At 48.3% G+C, this 20,924-nt stretch overlaps 1 protein-coding gene across 1 annotated transcript; it reads left to right on the top strand.

Annotated features, from left to right (window-relative positions):
• Nucleotides 1-1,760: 1,760 nt before the first annotated feature.
• On the top strand, nucleotides 1,761-19,727 carry LOC139442251 (uncharacterized). The gene is made up of 5 exons (XM_071223039.1): nucleotides 1,761-1,826; nucleotides 13,122-13,248; nucleotides 14,042-14,169; nucleotides 15,910-16,086; nucleotides 16,450-19,727. Exons 1-5 carry the CDS (start codon nucleotides 1,778-1,780, stop codon nucleotides 19,305-19,307), a joined length of 3,339 nt encoding a protein of 1,112 aa, XP_071079140.1. The 5' UTR covers nucleotides 1,761-1,777; the 3' UTR covers nucleotides 19,308-19,727.
• The last annotated feature ends 1,197 nt before the right edge of the window (nucleotides 19,728-20,924 follow it).

Raw genomic sequence — 20,924 nt, 5'->3', positions numbered from 1 at the left:
CAAACTACCATGTCCGCTACATCTCATGTAAACCCTCTACCTCACCAACTTCAAACTACCATGTCCGCTACATCTCATGTAAACCATCTACCCACTCTACTTCAAACTACCATGTCCGTTACATCTCATGTAAACCATCTACCCACTCTACTTCAAACTACCATGTCCGCTACATCTCATATAAACCCTCTACTTCAACTACTTCAAACTACCATGTCCGCTACATCTCATATAAACCATCTACCTACTCTACTTCAAACTACCATGTCCGTCACATCTCATGTGGGGCAAGGTCAGCGACCCTCGGACCTGTACATTCGTTAGACCTGGCGATGTGAAAGGTGACATTTATAGATAGCGCCAGAGACTAAGGGGCCTGTCCGGAGGGGCTTATGATTAGATGAGATACCTCCAGTGTTTGCTGAATAATTTTAAAGAAGGAGATATAATTTCGGTACGCTTAGAAACATATCGAAACAATTAGGTATTTTAGAAAAATGAATCTTTAAAGAAGCGTATTGAAATGGTTTGCACTATAACAGTACTGTCACACCACCAATGTACCATTAGGTTTCACCTCAATCTCATTAAAATTAAATCTCGGTTCTCGCTACATCTACACAAAGATTGAGGACATCCCATTACGGGTCACGTCAGAACGGTCTGTCATCCGACCAATCAGAGCGCCGCTTACCAGATCTGAAAAGTGTCTGTCGGAATATGTTTTTTATCATATAACCTCGAAGAGGTTATTCCTTATTCCGTATTCAGAACGACAGTTACGGCGTGTACGTTTTCCGTCAAAATTATTGTCTATCTCTCGCTTTAATGGAATAAACATTTAAAACGGATGAGACTTTCCACAGACCCTGGGAAGCACTGTCATACACCTTTGGCCATCTATAAGACATCCCAGAATTTTCTTTTTTCAGTTTTCAAATTTTGAATCGAAAACTAGGAAAGTGTTTTTCAAAGCGAAGTCTGGAATGGAAATCGCCAGTGCCGTAAACCTGCGAGAGTTGCTTTCTTATTGGCGAATGGTGACTTCTTGTTAGTCATTTCATTGGTCGGTCAAAGTTCGCGAAAGGTCGTTCTGAAATTGGTTTCATCGCAAAGGAATTACTGGGAAAACTGGCGTAGGATACCGATTACAGACGACCTGGTTCTTAGCCAAGCTCCGTACAGCGACATCCTGTTTCCCAATGAAAGGGAATGAAGCAGAGTCCTCCAACACGTCCAGACATATGTCCCTATGAGTTCACGATATCTCACAATCAGATCTACATGTACACATCAGTTACAAACAGTCCAGCATATTTCACAGGCAATCTGTTATCCATTTACCAAAGGCAGCCAGTCCAGCATATATTGCATATAGTCTCTCTCCATATCGCGCGCACACACACCCAATCCCCCCCCCCCCCCCCCCCCCCCATCAACACAAACTCACACCCATCCTTCCCCCCCCCCCCCCTATCAACACACACATACAAAAACACACAGGGCGGGAGACCAGGGCCATTGTTCCGGCAACTTTAATTGAGATAAAGGATTTCTTAGAATCGCTTGTCAGCTTACGATAGTCTATGTCAACAATATTGCTGTTGAGGTGTTAGTAAACACACGCTTACGTCAACGTCATAATTGGTGTTTCCGTATTGTAGGTCTGTTATCACTGGCCACAGAAACACGTATTGTCAAGTTCCTTAATCCAGTGATAGACTACGATACACGTATGTATATAGCCTCGGACTGACCTGGGTTTGCAGATGCCATCATGGATGTTCTGCTGGCTGCAGTCCTGGCCTGTCTCCTCCACGTGTCAGGTGAGCTATTCTTTAATCAAGGTGTAATTCAGGGAGTGTCAGGTGAGCTATTCTTTAATCAAGGTTGTAATTCAGGATGTGAATCAGGCGATCGATACACCTAGTCTGTTTTGAAATATGATGTAGTCCCATTCAGGCTAGATACATCTTATTTTGATGGGTAACCGAACGCGATGCTGGATAACGAACTTCGTTTCAACATTTAGTTATGAACACACAATACCATTTAGAAAGTGGTTAAATGTAACAAATGACTGTTTGTCTAATGTTTGATGAATGTGTTGAGGGGATTCGAGGGAATGTTTTCTTCATTCAACGCTTGAACACTGAGTGGCCATCACACTGACATTGTACAATAGGCGATTTGTTTATCAGTAATTATGTTGTCAGCATCTCCTCACGGACAAGACTTCTTAATAATAATTTGGACTAAAACATGTTTTTAAATGATTCGACGTTTGGCTTACGATGAACAAAAAGTCTTCCATTCTATTTTTCTCTTTCTTATTTTTTTAAAAACAATATGCAATATAAGATCTTCTTTAGGTGACTGCAATACATATTTTTTACACACGCGCAGGTAAAACGGGAGTCAGCAGAAGATCGGAACAACAGACGGTCCGAGGTGATGGGTAGACTAGCAGAAGTGGGTCAGTGTGACACAGGTACCAGGTGATGGGTAGACTAGCAGAAGTGGGTCAGTGTGACACAGGTACCAGGTGATGGGTAGACTAGCAGAAGTGGGTCAGTGTGACACAGGTACCAGGTGATGGGTAGACTAGCAGAAGTGGGTCAGTGTGACACAGGTACCAGGTGATGGGTAGACTAGCAGAAGTAGGTCAGTGTGACACAGGTACCAGGTGATGGGTAGACTAGCAGGAGTGGGTCAGTGTGACACAGGTACCAGGTGATGGGTAGACTAGCAGAAGTAGGTCAGTGTGACACAGGTACCAGGTGATGGGTAGACTAGCAGAAGTAGGTCAGTGTGACACAGGTACCAGGTGATGGGTAGACTAGCAGAAGTAGGTCAGTGTGACACAGGTACCAGGTGATGGGTAGACTAGCAGAAGTAGGTCAGTGTGACACAGGTACCAGGTGATGGGTAGACTAGCAGAAGTAGGTCAGTTTTACACAGGTACCAGGTGATGGGTAGACTAGCAGAAGTGGGTCAGTGTGACACAGGTACCAGGTGATGGGTAGACTAGCAGAAGTAGGTCAGTGTGACACAGGTACCAGGTGATGGGTAGACTAGCAGAAGTAGGTCAGTGTGACACAGGTACCAGGTGATGGGTAGACTAGCAGAAGTAGGTCAGTTTTACACAGGTACCAGGTGATGGGTAGACTAGCAGAAGTGGGTCAGTGTGACACAGGTACCAGGTGATGGGTAGACTAGCAGAAGTAGGTCAGTGTGACACAGGTACCAGGTGATGGGTAGACTAGCAGAAGTAGGTCAGTGTGACACAGGTACCAGGTGATGGGTAGACTAGCAGAAGTAGGTCAGTGTGACACAGGTACCAGGTGATGGGTAGACTAGCAGAAGTAGGTCAGTTTTACACAGGTACCAGGTGATGGGTAGACTAGCAGAAGTGGGTCAGTGTGACACAGGTACCAGGTGATGGGTAGACTAGCAGAAGTAGGTCAGTGTGACACAGGTACCAGGTGATGGGTAGACTAGCAGAAGTAGGTCAGTGTGACACAGGTACCAGGTGATGGGTAGACTAGCAGAAGTAGGTCAGTGTGACACAGGTACCAGGTGATGGGTAGACTAGCAGAAGTAGGTCAGTTTTACACAGGTACCAGGTGATGGGTAGACTAGCAGAAGTGGGTCAGTGTGACACAGGTACCAGGTGATGGGTAGACTAGCAGAAGTAGGTCAGTGTGACACAGGTACCAGGTGATGGGTAGACTAGCAGAAGTAGGTCAGTTTTACACAGGTACCAGGTGATGGGTAGACTAGCAGAAGTAGGTCAGTGTGACACAGGTACCAGGTGATGGGTAGACTAGCAGAAGTAGGTCAGTGTGACACAGGTACCAGGTGATGGGTAGACTAGCAGAAGTGGGTCAGTGTGACACAGGTACCAGGTGATGGGTAGACTAGCAGAAGTAGGTCAGTGTGACACAGGTACCAGGTGATGGGTAGACTAGCAGAAGTAGGTCAGTGTGACACAGGTACCAGGTGATGGGTAGACTAGCAGAAGTGGGTCAGTGTGACACAGGTACCAGGTGATGGGTAGACTAGCAGAAGTGGGTCAGTGTGACACAGGTACCAGGTGATGGGTAGACTAGCAGAAGTAGGTCAGTGTGACACAGGTACCAGGTGATGGGTAGACTAGCAGAAGTGGGTCAGTGTGACACAGGTACCAGGTGATGGGTAGACTAGCAGGAGTAGGTCAGTTTTACACAGGTACCAGGTGATGGGTAGACTAGCAGAAGTAGGTCAGTGTGACACAGGTACCAGGTGATGGGTAGACTAGCAGAAGTGGGTCAGTTTTACACAGGTACCAGGTGATGGGTAGACTAGCAGAAGTAGGTCAGTGTGACACAGGTACCAGGTGATGGGTAGACTAGCAGAAGTAGGTCAGTGTGACACAGGTACCAGGTGATGGGTAGACTAGCAGAAGTGGGTCAGTGTGACACAGGTACCAGGTGATGGGTAGACTAGCAGAAGTGGGTCAGTGTGACACAGGTACCAGGTGATGGGTAGACTAGCAGAAGTTTGTCAGTGTGACACAGGTACCAGGTGATGGGTAGACTAGCAGAAGTAGGTCAGTGTGACACAGGTACCAGGTGATGGGTAGACTAGCAGAAGTAGGTCAGTGTGACACAGGTACCAGGTGATGGGTAGACTAGCAGAAGTGGGTCAGTGTGACACAGGTACCAGGTGATGGGTAGACTAGCAGAAGTGGGTCAGTGTGACACAGGTACCAGGTGATGGGTAGACTAGCAGGAGTAGGTCAGTGTGACACAGGTACCAGGTGATGGGTAGACTAGCAGAAGTGGGTCAGTGTGACACAGGTACCAGGTGATGGGTAGACTAGCAGAAGTGGGTCAGTGTGACACAGGTACCAGGTGATGGGTAGACTAGCAGAAGTGGGTCAGTGTGACACAGGTACCAGGTGATGGGTAGACTAGCAGGAGTAGGTCAGTGTGACACAGGTACCAGGTGATGGGTAGACTAGCAGAAGTGGGTCAGTGTGACACAGGTACCAGGTGATGGGTAGACTAGCAGAAGTAGGTCAGTGTGACACAGGTACCAGGTGATTGGTAGACTAGCAGAAGTGGGTCAGTGTGACACAGGTACCAGGTGATGGGTAGACTAGCAGAAGTGGGTCAGTTTTACACAGGTACCAGGTGATGGGTAGACTAGCAGAAGTGGGTCAGTGTGACACAGGTACCAGGTGATGGGTAGACTAGCAGAAGTAGGTCAGTGTGACACAGGTACCAGGTGATGGGTAGACTAGCAGAAGTGGGTCAGTGTGACACAGGTACCAGGTGATGGGTAGACTAGCAGAAGTAGGTCAGTGTGACACAGGTACCAGGTAATGGGTAGACTAGCAGAAGTGGGTCAGTGTGACACAGGTACCAGGTGATGGGTAGACTAGCAGAAGTGGGTCAGTGTGACACAGGTACCAGGTGATGGGTAGACTAGCAGAAGTGGGTCAGTGTGACACAGGTACCAGGTGATGGGTAGACTAGCAGAAGTGAGTCAGTGTGACACAGGTACCAGGTGATGGGTAGACTAGCAGAAGTAGGTCAGTGTGACACAGGTACCATTGATGGGTAGACTAGCAGAAGTGGGTCAGTGTGACACAGGTACCAGGTGATGGGTAGACTAGCAGAAGTAGGTCAGTGTGACACAGGTACCATTGATGGGTAGACTAGCAGAAGTGGGTCAGTGTGACACAGGTACCAGGTGATGGGTAGACTAGCAGAAGTAGGTCAGTGTGAAACAGGTACCAGGTGATGGGTAGACTAGCAGAAGTGGGTCAGTGTGACACAGGTACCAGGTGATGGGTAGACTAGCAGAAGTGGGTCAGTGTGACACAGGTACCAGGTGATGGGTAGACTAGCAGAAGTGGGTCAGTGTGACACAGGTACCAGGTGATGGGTAGACTAGCAGAAGTGGGTCAGTGTGACACAGGTACCAGGTGATGGGTAGACTAGCAGAAGTGGGTCAGTGTGACACAGGTACCAGGTGATGGGTAGACTAGCAGAAGTGGGTCAGTGTGACACAGGTACCAGGTGATGGGTAGACTAGCAGAAGTGGGTCAGTGTGACACAGGTACCAGGTGATGGGTAGACTAGCAGGAGTGGGTCAGTGTGACACAGGTACCAGGTGATGGGTAGACTAGCAGAAGTGGGTCAGTGTGACACAGGTACCAGGTGATGGGTAGACTAGCAGAAGTGGGTCAGTGTGACACAGGTACCAGGTGATGGGTAGACTAGCAGAAGTGGGTCAGTGTGACACAGGTACCAGGTGATGGGTAGACTAGCAGAAGTGGGTCAGTGTGACACAGGTACCAGGTGATGGGTAGACTAGCAGAAGTGGGTCAGTGTGACACAGGTACCAGGTGATGGGTAGACTAGCAGAAGTGGGTCAGTGTGACACAGGTACCAGGTGATGGGTAGACTAGCAGAAGTGGGTCAGTGTGACACAGGTACCAGGTGATGGGTAGACTAGCAGGAGTGGGTCAGTGTGACACAGGTACCAGGTGATGGGTAGACTAGCAGAAGTGGGTCAGTGTGACACAGGTACCAGGTGATGGGTAGACTAGCAGGAGTAGGTCAGTGTGACACAGGTACCAGGTGATGGGTAGACTAGCAGGAGTAGGTCAGTGTGACACAGGTACCAGGTGATGGGTAGACTAGCAGGAGTAGGTCAGTTTGACACAGGTACCAGGTGATGGGTAGACTAGCAGAAGTGGGTCAGTTTGACACAGGTACCAGGTGATGGGTAGACTAGCAGAAGTAGGTCAGTGTGACACAGGTACCAGGTGATGGGTAGACTAGCAGAAGTGGGTCAGTGTGACACAGGTACCAGGTGATGGGTAGACTAGCAGAAGTGGGTCAGTGTGACACAGGTACCAGGTGATGGGTAGACTAGCAGAAGTGGGTCAGTGTGACACAGGTACCAGGTGATGGGTAGACTAGCAGAAGTGGGTCAGTGTGACACAGGTACCAGGTGATGGGTAGACTAGCAGAAGTGGGTCAGTGTGACACAGGTACCAGGTGATGGGTAGACTAGCAGGAGTAGGTCAGTGTGACACAGGTACCAGGTGATGGGTAGACTAGCAGAAGTGGGTCAGTGTGACACAGGTACCAGGTGATGGGTAGACTAGCAGAAGTAGGTCAGTGTGACACAGGTACCAGGTGATGGGTAGACTAGCAGAAGTGGGTCAGTGTGACACAGGTACCAGGTGATGGGTAGACTAGCAGAAGTGGGTCAGTTTTACACAGGTACCAGGTGATGGGTAGACTAGCAGAAGTGGGTCAGTGTGACACAGGTACCAGGTGATGGGTAGACTAGCAGAAGTAGGTCAGTGTGACACAGGTACCAGGTGATGGGTAGACTAGCAGAAGTGGGTCAGTGTGACACAGGTACCAGGTGATGGGTAGACTAGCAGAAGTAGGTCAGTGTGACACAGGTACCAGGTAATGGGTAGACTAGGAGAAGTGGGTCAGTGTGACACAGGTACCAGGTGATGGGTAGACTAGCAGAAGTGGGTCAGTGTGACACAGGTACCAGGTGATGGGTAGACTAGCAGAAGTGGGTCAGTTTTACACAGGTACCAGGTGATGGGTAGACTAGCAGAAGTGGGTCAGTGTGACACAGGTACCAGGTGATGGGTAGACTAGCAGAAGTAGGTCAGTGTGACACAGGTACCAGGTGATGGGTAGACTAGCAGAAGTGGGTCAGTGTGACACAGGTACCAGGTGATGGGTAGACTAGCAGAAGTAGGTCAGTGTGACACAGGTACCATTGATGGGTAGACTAGCAGAAGTGGGTCAGTGTGACACAGGTACCAGGTGATGGGTATACTAGCAGAAGTAGGTCAGTGTGAAACAGGTACCAGGTGATGGGTAGACTAGCAGAAGTGGGTCAGTGTGACACAGGTACCAGGTGATGGGTAGACTAGCAGAAGTGGGTCAGTGTGACACAGGTACCAGGTGATGGGTAGACTAGCAGAAGTGGGTCAGTGTGACACAGGTACCAGGTGATGGGTAGACTAGCAGAAGTGGGTCAGTGTGACACAGGTACCAGGTGATGGGTAGACTAGCAGAAGTGGGTCAGTGTGACACAGGTACCAGGTGATGGGTAGACTAGCAGAAGTGGGTCAGTGTGACACAGGTACCAGGTGATGGGTAGACTAGCAGAAGTGGGTCAGTGTGACACAGGTACCAGGTGATGGGTAGACTAGCAGGAGTGGGTCAGTGTGACACAGGTACCAGGTGATGGGTAGACTAGCAGAAGTGGGTCAGTGTGACACAGGTACCAGGTGATGGGTAGACTAGCAGAAGTGGGTCAGTGTGACACAGGTACCAGGTGATGGGTAGACTAGCAGAAGTGGGTCAGTGTGACACAGGTACCAGGTGATGGGTAGACTAGCAGAAGTGGGTCAGTGTGACACAGGTACCAGGTGATGGGTAGACTAGCAGAAGTGGGTCAGTGTGACACAGGTACCAGGTGATGGGTAGACTAGCAGAAGTGGGTCAGTGTGACACAGGTACCAGGTGATGGGTAGACTAGCAGAAGTGGGTCAGTGTGACACAGGTACCAGGTGATGGGTAGACTAATAGGAGTGGGTCAGTGTGACACAGGTACCAGGTGATGGGTAGACTAGCAGAAGTGGGTCAGTGTGACACAGGTACCAGGTGATGGGTAGACTAGCAGGAGTAGGTCAGTGTGACACAGGTACCAGGTGATGGGTAGACTAGCAGGAGTAGGTCAGTGTGACACAGGTACCAGGTGATGGGTAGACTAGCAGGAGTAGGTCAGTTTGACACAGGTACCAGGTGATGGGTAGACTAGCAGAAGTGGGTCAGTTTGACACAGGTACCAGGTGATGGGTAGACTAGCAGAAGTAGGTCAGTGTGACACAGGTACCAGGTGATGGGTAGACTAGCAGAAGTGGGTCAGTGTGACACAGGTACCAGGTGATGGGTAGACTAGCAGAAGTGGGTCAGTGTGACACAGGTACCAGGTGATGGGTAGACTAGCAGAAGTGGGTCAGTGTGACACAGGTACCAGGTGATGGGTAGACTAGCAGAAGTGGGTCAGTTTGACACAGGTACCAGGTGATGGGTAGACTAGCAGAAGTGGGTCAGTGTGACACAGGTACCAGGTGATGGGTAGACTAGCAGAAGTGGGTCAGTGTGACACAGGTACCAGGTGATGGGTAGACTAGCAGAAGTGGGTCAGTGTGACACAGGTACCAGGTGATGGGTAGACTAGCAGAAGTGGGTCAGTGTGACACAGGTACCAGGTGATGGGTAGACTAGCAGAAGTGAGTCAGTGTGACACAGGTACCAGGTGATGGGTAGACTAGCAGAAGTGGGTCAGTGTGACACAGGTACCAGGTGATGGGTAGACTAGCAGAAGTGGGTCAGTGTGACACAGGTACCAGGTGATGGGTAGACTAGCAGAAGTGGGTCAGTGTGACACAGGTACCAGGTGATGGGTAGACTAGCAGAAGTGGGTCAGTTTGACACAGGTACCAGGTGATGGGTAGACTAGCAGAAGTGGGTCAGTGTGACACAGGTACCAGGTGATGGGTAGACTAGCAGAAGTGGGTCAGTGTGACACAGGTACCAGGTGATGGGTAGACTAGCAGAAGTGGGTCAGTGTGACACAGGTACCAGGTGATGGGTAGACTAGCAGAAGTGGGTCAGTGTGACACAGGTACCAGGTGATGGGTAGACTAGCAGGAGTAGGTCAGTTTGAAACAGGTACCAGGTGATGGGTAGACTAGCAGAAGTGGGTCAGTTTGACACAGGTACCAGGTGATGGGTAGACTAGCAGAAGTGGGTCAGTGTGACACAGGTACCAGGTGATGGGTAGACTAGCAGAAGTGGGTCAGTGTGACACAGCTACCAGTTGATGGGTAGACTAGCAGAAGTGGGACAGTGTGACACAGGTACCAGGTGATGGGTAGACTAGCAGAAGTGGGTCAGTGTGACACAGGTACCAGGTGATGGGTAGACTAGCAGAAGTGGGTCAGTGTGACACAGGTACCAGGTGATGGGTAGACTAGCAGAAGTGGGTCAGTTTGACACAGGTACCAGGTGATGGGTAGACTAGCAGAAGTGGGTCAGTGTGACACAGGTACCAGGTGATGGGTAGACTAGCAGAAGTGGGTCAGTGTGACACAGGTACCAGGTGATGGGTAGACTAGCAGAAGTGGGTCAGTGTGACACAGGTACCAGGTGATGGGTAGACTAGCAGAAGTGGGTCAGTTTTACACAGGTACCAGGTGATGGGTAGACTAGCAGGAGTAGGTCAGTTTGACACAGGTACCAGGTGATGGGTAGACTAGCAGAAGTGGGTCAGTTTTACACAGGTAAAAGGTGATGGGTAGACTAGCAGAAGTGGGTCAGTGTGACACAGGTACCAGGTGATGGGTAGACTAGCAGAAGTGGGTCAGTGTGACACAGGTACCAGGTGATGGGTAGACTAGCAGAAGTGGGTCAGTGTGACACAGGTACCAGGTGATGGGTAGACTAGCAGGAGTAGGTCAGTGTGACACAGGTACCAGGTGATGGGTAGACTAGCAGAAGTGGGTCAGTGTGACACAGGTACCAGGTGATGGGTAGACTAGCAGAAGTGGGTCAGTGTGACACAGGTACCAGGTGATGGGTAGACTAGCAGAAGTGGGTCAGTGTGACACAGGTACCAGGTGATGGGTAGACTAGCAGAAGTAGGTCAGTGTGACACAGGTACCAGGTGATGGGTAGACTAGCAGAAGTGGGTCAGTTTTACACAGGTACCAGGTGATGGGTAGACTAGCAGAAGTGGGTCAGTTTTACACAGGTACCAGGTGATGGGTAGACTAGCAGAAGTGGGTCAGTTTTACACAGGTACCAGGTGATGGGTAGACTAGCAGAAGTGGGTCAGTTTTACACAGGTACCAGGTGATGGGTAGACTAGCAGAAGTGGGTCAGTGTGACACAGGTACCAGGTGATGGGTAGACTAGCAGAAGTGGGTCAGTTTTACACAGGTACCAGGTGATGGGTAGACTAGCAGAAGTGGGTCAGTTTTACACAGGTACCAGGTGATGGGTAGACTAGCAGAAGTGAGTCAGTTTTACACAGGTACCAGGTGATGGGTAGACTAGCAGAAGTGGGTCAGTTTTACACAGGTACCAGGTGATGGTTAGACTAGCAGAAGTGGGTCAGTTTTACACAGATAGCAGGTGATGGGTAGACTAGCAGAAGTGGGTCAGTTTTACACAGATACCAGGTGATGGGTAGACTAGCAGAAGTGGGTCAGTTTGACACAGGTACCAGGTGATGGGTAGACTAGCAGAAGTGGGTCAGTTTGACACAGGTACCAGGTGATGGGTAGACTAGCAGAAGTGGGTCAGTTTTACACAGGTACCAGGTGATGGGTAGACTAGCAGAAGTGGGTCAGTTTTACACAGGTACCAGGTGATGGGTAGACTAGCAGAAGTGGGTCAGTTTTACACAGGTACCAGGTGATGGGTAGACTAGCAGAAGTGGGTCAGTTTTACACAGGTACCAGGTGATGGTTAGACAAGCAGAAGTGGGTCAGTTTTACACAGGTACCAGGTGGTGGGTAGACTAACAGAAGTGGGTCAGTTTTACAAAGGTACCAGGTGATGGTTAGACAAGCAGAAGTGGGTCAGTTTTACACAGGTACCAGGTGATGGGTAGACTAGCAGGAGTAGGTCAGTTTTACACAGGTACCAGGTGATGGGTAGACTAGCAGAAGTGGGTCAGTTTTACACAGGTACCAGGTGATGGGTAGACTAGCAGAAGTGGGTCAGTTTTACACAGGTACCAGGTGATGGGTAGACTAGCAGAAGTGGGTCAGTTTTACACAGGTACCAGGTGATGGGTAGACTAGCAGGAGTAGGTCAGTGTGACACAGGTATGAGGTGATGGGTAGACTAGCAGAAGTGGATCAGTTTTACACAGGTACCAGGTGATGGGTAGACTAGCAGAAGTAGGTCAGTTTTACACAGGTACCAGGTGATGGGTAGACTAGCAGAAGTGGGTCAGTTTTACACAGGTACAAGGTGATGGGTAGACTAGCAGAAGTGGGTCAGTTTTACACATGCACATATGTTATGTCAAGAGCATACAATGTTCAATTATAGTGACATCTGCTTTCAGAGATCTGACCCTTTTTACGTTAAAATTATACATCCTTTGAGAATTGTGAGAGTGACGGACTGCACATGTTAATTCGAAATCTGCAAACCGTCTACAAAATAATGATGTATGTCGGTAATCACCTATTACCTGTACAGCTAGGACGTAGGTCATATGAACACCTGAAAGCTCTAGAACTGTATGCCAATAAATAACAGAAGTTAAACACTGCAAACATGTAGAGTAGGTATTTTTTTATCACGGTATAATCTCTTGGGAGGTTTTACTTTTTACTAGTAAGACCTGGTATCAGGTTTGACTTTTTACAGGTAAAACCTGGAAGGAGGTTTTACTTTTTACTGGAAAGACCTGGTATAAGGTTTTACTTGTTACTAGTAAGACCTGGTATCAGGTTTTACCTTTTACTAGTAAGACCTGGAAGGAGGTTTTACTTTTTACTGGTAGGACCTGGTATCAGGTTTTATTTTTTACTGGTAAGACCTGGTATCAGGTTTTACTTCTTGCTAGTAAGACCTGGTATCAGGTTTTACCTTTTACTAGTAAGACCTGGTATCAGGTTTTACTTCTTGCTAGTAAGACCTGGTATCAGGTTTTACCTTTTACTGGTAAGACCTGGTATGAGGTTTTACTTCTTGCTATTAAGACCTGGAATGGGGTTTTACTTCTTGCTAGTAATACCTGGTATGATGTTTTACTTCTTGCTAGTAAGACTGGGTATAAAGTTTTACTTTTTCCTGATGAGTTCAGTAGCAGATGGAACTTAGTGTTTCAAGCGTCCACTGTTCCAAAATCGAAGACATTGCCGATACCCTCTTGCCTCGGTCTTACTTCCTTGACCATAACCTCGGAGTCGTCCTTGATCCTTCACCCAGACTGATTTATTAAGGGCTTGATTTGAGCCTACTACACATGTGCTAGTTATCGCTCTGCGTCTGTTGCAGTGGGGAACCTCCCTCCATCCATCGACTGCCCGCAGTCGCTTACTACGTTGGTGAAGCCGGGTCAAAGGTCAGCCGCTGTCACCTGGGAAGTACCGACCGCCAGCGACCCCGAACAGGGGAAAGTCATGTAAATATCCTCATGTAAACACCAAATTGGATTAAAGTCAAATAAAATGAATGACTAAGGGACGCAACTCTGCAGTATGTGCATCTTCCCGAGGTGAGGGAGTTAACTGACTATTAAATAGGGATGTGACGGGTACCTCGGGTACTTGGGTCGGGTGGATCCTGAGTAGGACCCGGGTACCCACGGGACTACCCATACCCGTTGTTTGTCGCGTGATATATTGTTTAATGACAAAAAATATCTGAACTCTATGGTTACACTATAAGTCACTAATGTTCCCATTTCTTTCTGAAAACGCATCCATTCCTTCTGACTTGTATATGTTTGAATAAAGATGTAACTTCATGCAGTAAACTTCAGTGTATGCATGACCGGATCATTTTACACGTGTATTATTTTGCCAGGGCTACGATCAAACTTTTCGAAATCGGACAATTTGTACCTATCTCTAAATATCTACAGCGGGTACCCGGGTAGGGTAGGGTAATAAGGTGGTGGGTACCTGGGTAGTAAATTTGGACTCGTCCCAGGCCTACTATAAAATCCAGTATCCAACCTTGCCGAACTAGGCTGGTATTAGAGTTACATTTTGGCTGGACTAATGAGTCTATCAAAATCTCGTAACGAAATCGCCATACGGTTGATAAACAAAATGGCGACTGCGGTGCAATCGATCGATTGCAGGATTTGCAGAACATGTGTACCGTCAACTGGGCGTCGACAGGTATTTTCCAAATCTTTTCATGGTTTTAATCAAGGTGCTCACTTTTGACAAACATCACGAACGTTTCAGTCCGAAGTTGACCAAGTTCTCGCCGAGCCCAGGTTCCATGCTGACTGTAGGTACCCACATCGTCAAGTACTCTGCGACCGACAAGGAGGGCAGGAGTGACCACTGTACATTCACCATCACAGTGGAAGGTAAGGTGTACCGCACAGGCCCCATCTGTCCCTTGTGTGTCTCCCTGTGCACCTTTGTGTGTCCCGGTATATCCTTGTGCATCTCCCTGCCCACTTTTGTGTGTCTCCCTGTGTACCCCTGTGTGTGTCCCGGTATATCCTTCTGTGTCTCCCTGTGTATCCCTGTGTGTGTCCCTGTATATCCTTGTGTGTCTCCCTGCCCACCCTTGTGTGTGTCCCGGTATATCCTTGTGTGTCTCCCTGTGTATCCCTGTGTGTGTCCCGGCATATCCTTGTGTGTCTCCCCCTGCCCACCCTTGTGTGTGTCCCGGTATATCCTTGTGTGTCTCCCCCTGCCCACCCTTGTGTGTGTCCCGGTATATCCTTGTGTGTCTCCCTGTGTATCCCTGTGTGTGTCCCGGTATATCCTTGTGTGTCTCCCTGCCCATGCTTGTGTGTGTCCCGGTATATCCTTGTGTGTCTCCCTGCCCACCCTTGTGTGTGTCCCTGTATATCCTTGTGTGTCCCGGTATATCCTTGTGTGTCTCCCTGCCCACCCTTGTGTGTGTCCCGGTATATCCTTGTGTGTCTCCCTGCCCACCCTTGTGTGTGTCCCGGTATATCCTTGTGTGTCTCCCTGACCACCCTTGTGTGTGTCCCGGTATATCCTTGTGTGTCTCCCTGACCACCCTTGTGTGTGTCCCGGTATATCCTTGTGTGTCTCCCTGTGTATCCCTGTGTGTGTCCCGGTATATCCTTGTGTGTCTCCCTGCCCACCCTTGTGTGTGTCCCGGTATATCCTCGTGTGTCTCCCTGCTCACCCTTGTGTGTGTCCCGGTATATCCTTGTGTGTCCCGGTATATCCTCGTGTGTCTCCCTGCTCACCCTTGTGTGTGTCCCTGTATATCCTTGTGTGTCCCGGTATATCCTTGTGTGTGTCCCGGTATATCCTTGTGTGTCTCCCTGACCACCCTTGTGTGTGTCCCGGTATAGCCTTGTGTGTCTCCCTGCCCACCCTTCTGTGTGTCCCTGTGCACCCTTGTGTCTCCCTGTGGACCCTTCTGTCTCCCTGTGGACCCTTGTGTCTCCCTGTGGACCCTTGTGACTCCCTGTGGACCCTTGTGTCTCCCTGTGGACCCTTGTGTCTCCCTGTGGACCCTTGTGTCTCCCTGTGGACCCTTGTGCCTCCCTGTGGACCCTTGTGAGTCCCTATGGACCCTTGTGTCTCCCTGTGGACCCTTGTGTGTCCCTGTGGACCCTTGTGTCTCCCTGTGGACCCTTGTGCCTCCCTGTGGACCCTTGTGTCTCCCTGTGGACCCTTGTGAGTCCCTGTGGACCCCTGTCTGCCTGTCCACCCCTGTGTGTCCCTGTCCATCCTTGACTGTCCCTGTGTACCTTTGTGTGTCTCCTTGCCCACCCTTCTGTGTGTCCCTGTGCACCCTTCTGTGTACCTGTGTGCCCTTTTGTCCACCTGTGCATCCCTGTGTCTCCCTGTGCATCCCTTTGTGTGTCCCCGTGCATCCTTATGTGTTCATGTGCATCCTTATGTGTGTCCCTGTGCACCCACGTACAAGTTTGATTCAATTTGAGTCGTTTAACATTTGATGGTTTATGATGTGCAGTTTGTAAATTACCAAAACTGTATAGAAATTATATGGACGAATACATTCCCCACACTAATCACAACGTCTATACCTATGTCGGACATATCACCAGAGCGTGGAACATACTCCCTTTAAAATGTCACCTCTATTCGGCCAGGTGCGCAGTGCCTGAGTATTGGTGACATCCTGCACGGCCGGACCACGTGCAACCAGGGAGCGCGGTACGGGGAGAAGTGCAGCGTGGTGTGCGACTCCGGCTACGAGGTGCTAGCGGACAACTCCTTCACGTGTTTGAGGGATGGCAGATACGACAAGCCGGCGCCTGTCTGCGAAGGTAGGGTATACAGGTGGTCATGGCCATGACTGTTGTCTTGGATGGGACCCGTGAAGATCCGGGTTAGAATAGGTCTTCAGCAACCCTGCTTGTCGGACGTGGGGAGACATGCTTGTTGTAAGAGGAGACTAACGGGATCGGGTGGTCAGGCTCGCTGACTTGGTTGATGCATGTCATCGTATCCCAAATGCGTAGAACGATGTCCATAATGCCAATCACTGGATTGTCTGGTCCATGCTCGATAATTTACAGACCGCCGCCATATAGCTGGGATATTGCTGAGCGTGGCGTGAAACAACAAACATCCAAACAAACAAACAAACAAACAAAAAACCAACCAGCTAACCCTCATTTGCGTTTCAGAGGTTGGTTTCTACACCCTGCTGTGCCGGAACATCACGTCATCGAGGGCATCAACCTTTCTCAAATCAGCAGAGAAGAACTTTCAACTTGTTTTCGAACAGTTACAATCGCGAGGGTACATTCCCATATATAAGTCCACGGAGTACGCAAAGAAAATGTGCCAGAACGCAGACAACTCCAACCATGGGGTGTGTGTCTACTTGCGGCGCTTGGCGCTATTTGAGAAACTGAAGGAAGACATAAAGACACTTCCGGTGACCAACTCTCGCAGAGGCGACGACGCCGACAACAATTTGATCCAGTACACGTACCGTCGTCTTATGACACTACATCCTGAGATTCATCGGTTCTGTGACGACACCAACTTTATCAACGACCTCTACAACGACTTTCCAAATGTTCAGAGAATACATGATAAAAACAAATATCAACGCATACTTGGGCAGATTTTCTCAGGAAATCTGACGTTTGATGTTCTGAAGTCAGAGGCTAATAAAGTATGTAGCCCGGATCATGAGGGGCCCGACTGTCTATTGAGAGACGTTTTACAATTAATAGAACGTGCAAAGAGGTTTATTGCACATCAAGAAAAGATAGGGAGATGGGATGATGAAGACGTTAATCATTATTTCAATGCTCTGACATTTAGTTCAATCCTTCTCAAGTGGAAATACCATGGTCGAGTCAATGCCATACAACCTCACAACACAACAGATCAACAAGCAGTCATCACACAGATCATCAGAGCAGTGGCAATGTACATTGATGATGGCGCAGACGAGAAGTTGGAGATTCTGATGTCGATGTTTCCATACTTCAACACAGACAAGATATGTAACAGTGGGAAGATGTGCTTGTTCTGGAGAGTAGTTGACCAAACCAGAGTCTACATCAAGTCTCGCCAACCGGCGACAGGAAAAGGTGTCAAAGTGCTCTTGTTGAACACCGACCTTGACCTTCGAGAGTTCCTCAGACAGAAACAAATGGAGAGGGTTCTCCAGTTCCTAGGCGATCAGGAGTATAACTTGGTGGCAGTTGCAGACGACTTAAAGAATGAATTCAGCAAGGTCATCAACCAGCGATTTTATGAGCTAAAAACATACTTCAAAAAGATTCACAGTTTTAGTGCTGCGAAAGCTAAGGCCGATTTGATAGTTTTCCATCAGTTAAATAACCTGACACAATCAGCAAGAACTCTAGCACCTGAGATAGACTCAGACATTTCGATAGTAATTGGTTTCATGATGACATCTGCTGCCTTAGAAGTGACTGAGAAAACTATTAATTTCGCCGTAGTTATGGCTGAAAGTTGCAATCCCTTGAAGGCAGCGACCGATTCTTCTGTGTCTGATATCATGGATGCGACGGCTGAGTTGGTGAACGCCTTAGCAACGCTAGGATCAGCTACAAGGCTAGTTATCGCCATACATGCCCTTAGGGGGCACATCAATCACGTCAGAAATGGGTTTGCGAAAAATAAAGAATTTATTGGCGATATGAAAACTATAATGGAATCAATAACTCAAGACAAAAAGCCGGACGACTTTGAGGCTGCTAAGGACAGATTTTTGAAAAAGTATAATGATTACGTACCTGCAGTTACTAAACCAGATGTTACAGAAATGGCTGTTTATTTTAATAAGGTTCTTGAAGAAGCATGTAAGATCATTGAGGGTACCTCTACCTCTCTGGCTGCAGTACCCAAAGCATTCATAGGTTCAAGTGGCCTATGCTGGACAACCGCAGTGAAAATTGAAAAGTTAGTATCTACGCTTGAATCTATCTATGACAAACAGTATGAGCTGGTTGAAGTGTTAGCTCAAAACGTCCAGTCACAAGTGGCCATGAAGGCTGCTGATGGCATAGTGGCTGATTACGACGCCATAGCAGGAAGTAATGGCCAAGATGAAGATGTTTTGGAGAGTCTCCGCCAGGTGTCGGGGATGTCGTACGTGTGCTACAGAATCATGGTCCTTCAAGTCATAAGGATGTATTGTGACGAGCTGCAGTACAAGGCAGGGGGTGTTAGGCCTCATGTATGTAAAGATGCGGGAACGGACATTTCAACTCTGTTGGCATACAAAGAACCACCTTGCTCTTCAAGAGGCCTCGAGTTCCAGACCGTTTCCGGAAGGAAAACAAGGCGCAGAGACACTGCATTCATGAGTATTTCCAAATTATATTCAGGCCAAGAGATTAGCTTCAGAATTCCTAACAGCAGGTGGTTGTATAAAGCTGGGTGGATTACCAAAGCCGATCTGACAGCCGTGATCTATGTTTCTGGTTTCGAAGTATACTTGCCATCTGAGGTCCGCTACCGTCGGGACATCCGGGTCCATGTTGAGGTCGATGGTGAGAATGAACTGGTCCCGGGGGGCACGAGGTATACCATCAACCCATCGCGACCCATGGTGTTTGAGTACAAGGTCGGGCATGGAGTGAACTGCCGACAGCACCGGGGCTATGACAACCCCTACACAACCTGCCACACCAACAAGATCCCTGATGTATGCCCCAAAACAGAATACTCCTGTTTTGTGGATGGAGGAGATAGGGTCCTGCACCCATCTATTTTCTCCCGTTTCAAAATACGTGTAAACGGGTATGAGGATCTCCCTGTCCCGAAACCAACAACGCCAGTACCAGTCAAGGTGGCTGTGCGAACCTGTGCGTACATACCGTCAAGGAGTGATCAGCAGTTTCAGGATCAGTTCCGGTATCAGGGGCGGAATCGATTGCCAAGCACCTGTTGTCCAAAAGAACAGTACTGGTCCGGGCGGCACATGGCTTGTCGGAACTGCCCGAATAACTCTACTGTGGCGCTCCGGGGATATTATTGTGAGAAGCAAGCCGATTAGGAGACGGGTTCAACCCTATTCTCACGAGACGGCCCGTGGCAATGAAATGGTTATTGTGCTAGGGAGGTGAAATTGTGTTTAGCCTCGCCCTTAGGATTATTGCACTTGTATAGCGCCGTGCATGCATCTGGGAGTGTGTGGGGTGATTGTACTTGTCCGGATTAATGCCGGGTTGGGGCTACTGAGTTACTATGCCGCAATTTAACATGGATGCCCCACTCACACATATTATACTCCGAGACGAGAAGTTCTTGTTATATTCCTTAAACAAAAGCGCCAGAGAGGGTAACGTCTTTTGGTATGACGCTGCCAGAGCATCGAACCACCGATCTTCCGCTCTCTGCTAGAGTCAGATGGTCCATGAAGTGGATCTCAAGTGGGACCTTACTGCTTCTGACCCATGATGGTATCCATAAAAACACCAAAAATGTCAACATCTTGATCTAAATGTGTAATAAAATATGAGAAAATAGTTGATGAAAATGTGTTTTGTTTATGACTGTGACTAGGGGAGCTTACTTGATACTTTCCTTTTCAACAGTACAGCTGATCAACACATTGATTCATGCAGTGAACATTATCCTTAGAAATGTGTGCACGGGTGGCACCGCGACCCTTGAAGATCCGGGTAGAAAATAGGTCTTCAGTTACCCATGCTTGCCGTAAAAGGCGACTAATGGGATCGAGTGGACAGGCTCGCTTTATTGGTGCATGTCGTCGTATCCGAATTGCATGGATCAAATCTCATCCCAGTCACTGGATTGTCTGGACCAGACTCAATTATTTACTGATCGCCGTCAAAAAGCTGGAATGTTGCTGAGTGAGGCGTTAAACAACAAACAAACCTAATGTGCCGCAATTTGATGTGCATAGCTGCCAGAAGCGTCTGATCGTGGGTTCGAATCCCGGTTTACCACGATCATGATTTCAGGTCTGTCAGCAACACACCTGTGCTCGTGGGTTTCACCAAAGTGGTAAGCGTCTGAGACCTACATTACTTCGGGCTTTCCTCCCACATTAAGCTGACACACCGTGATATAACTGGAATACTGTTCAGAGCGGCTTTAAAACCAACTCACTGACTGGCCATTAAAAGCATCCCAATTGAGATTCCGGATTAGAATGGGTTTGGTTGCTGGTTACCCTGACGGCTTGGATCACTGGATTGTCTGGTCTAAACTCAATGATGACATATGGATGGAATGTTGTTGAGTGCGGCGTTAAACAACAAACAAAACATATTAACACCAAACATAATTGGCAACTTTATCAATAAATTCATTGACACCATTTGAGTTTGGGTTGCCCTATGAAATATCATTTAGATTGTAACAGTTATGCAAAAACTATGCAAAATGTGGAAACTGACGTAATATTTATCAAGGAGATATAATGTTATTACGGTGTACATTGGATGAAATAATGTAAAACTCACAGAATATGAACCATAACTAGCGATGTTATTTTTTTAAAACTTTACTTCCTTATATCCTGGAAGGTAAAACGAATGTTTTGTTTCTAACTGCGTTATAGACCTGGGCCCAATTGCACAAAGCGATCTTAGCTCTAAGATGATCGTAACTTCCATACTTTAACATAGGCTTACGATAGTCTTAG

This window comes from Haliotis cracherodii, unplaced genomic scaffold (genome assembly GCF_022045235.1).
Source record: "Haliotis cracherodii isolate W230 unplaced genomic scaffold, xgHalCrac1.p SCAF_5, whole genome shotgun sequence".
Taxonomy (NCBI): Eukaryota; Metazoa; Mollusca; class Gastropoda; order Lepetellida; family Haliotidae; genus Haliotis; species Haliotis cracherodii.
The sequence above is the reverse complement of the archived record's forward strand: the minus strand, read 5'-3'. Positions and strand labels throughout refer to the sequence as shown.

Bases quoted from the DNA above. Each gene is read 5' to 3' on its own strand.
- LOC139442251 (XM_071223039.1), top strand. From the start codon at position 1,778: ATGGATGTTCTGCTGGCTGCAGTCCTGGCCTGTCTCCTCCACGTGTCA. The intron at 1,827-13,121 runs GTGAGCTATTCT...CGTCTGTTGCAG, and splicing joins CTGTCTCCTCCACGTGTCAG to TGGGGAACCTCCCTCCATCC. The intron at 16,087-16,449 runs GTAGGGTATACA...TTTGCGTTTCAG, and splicing joins GCCGGCGCCTGTCTGCGAAG to AGGTTGGTTTCTACACCCTG.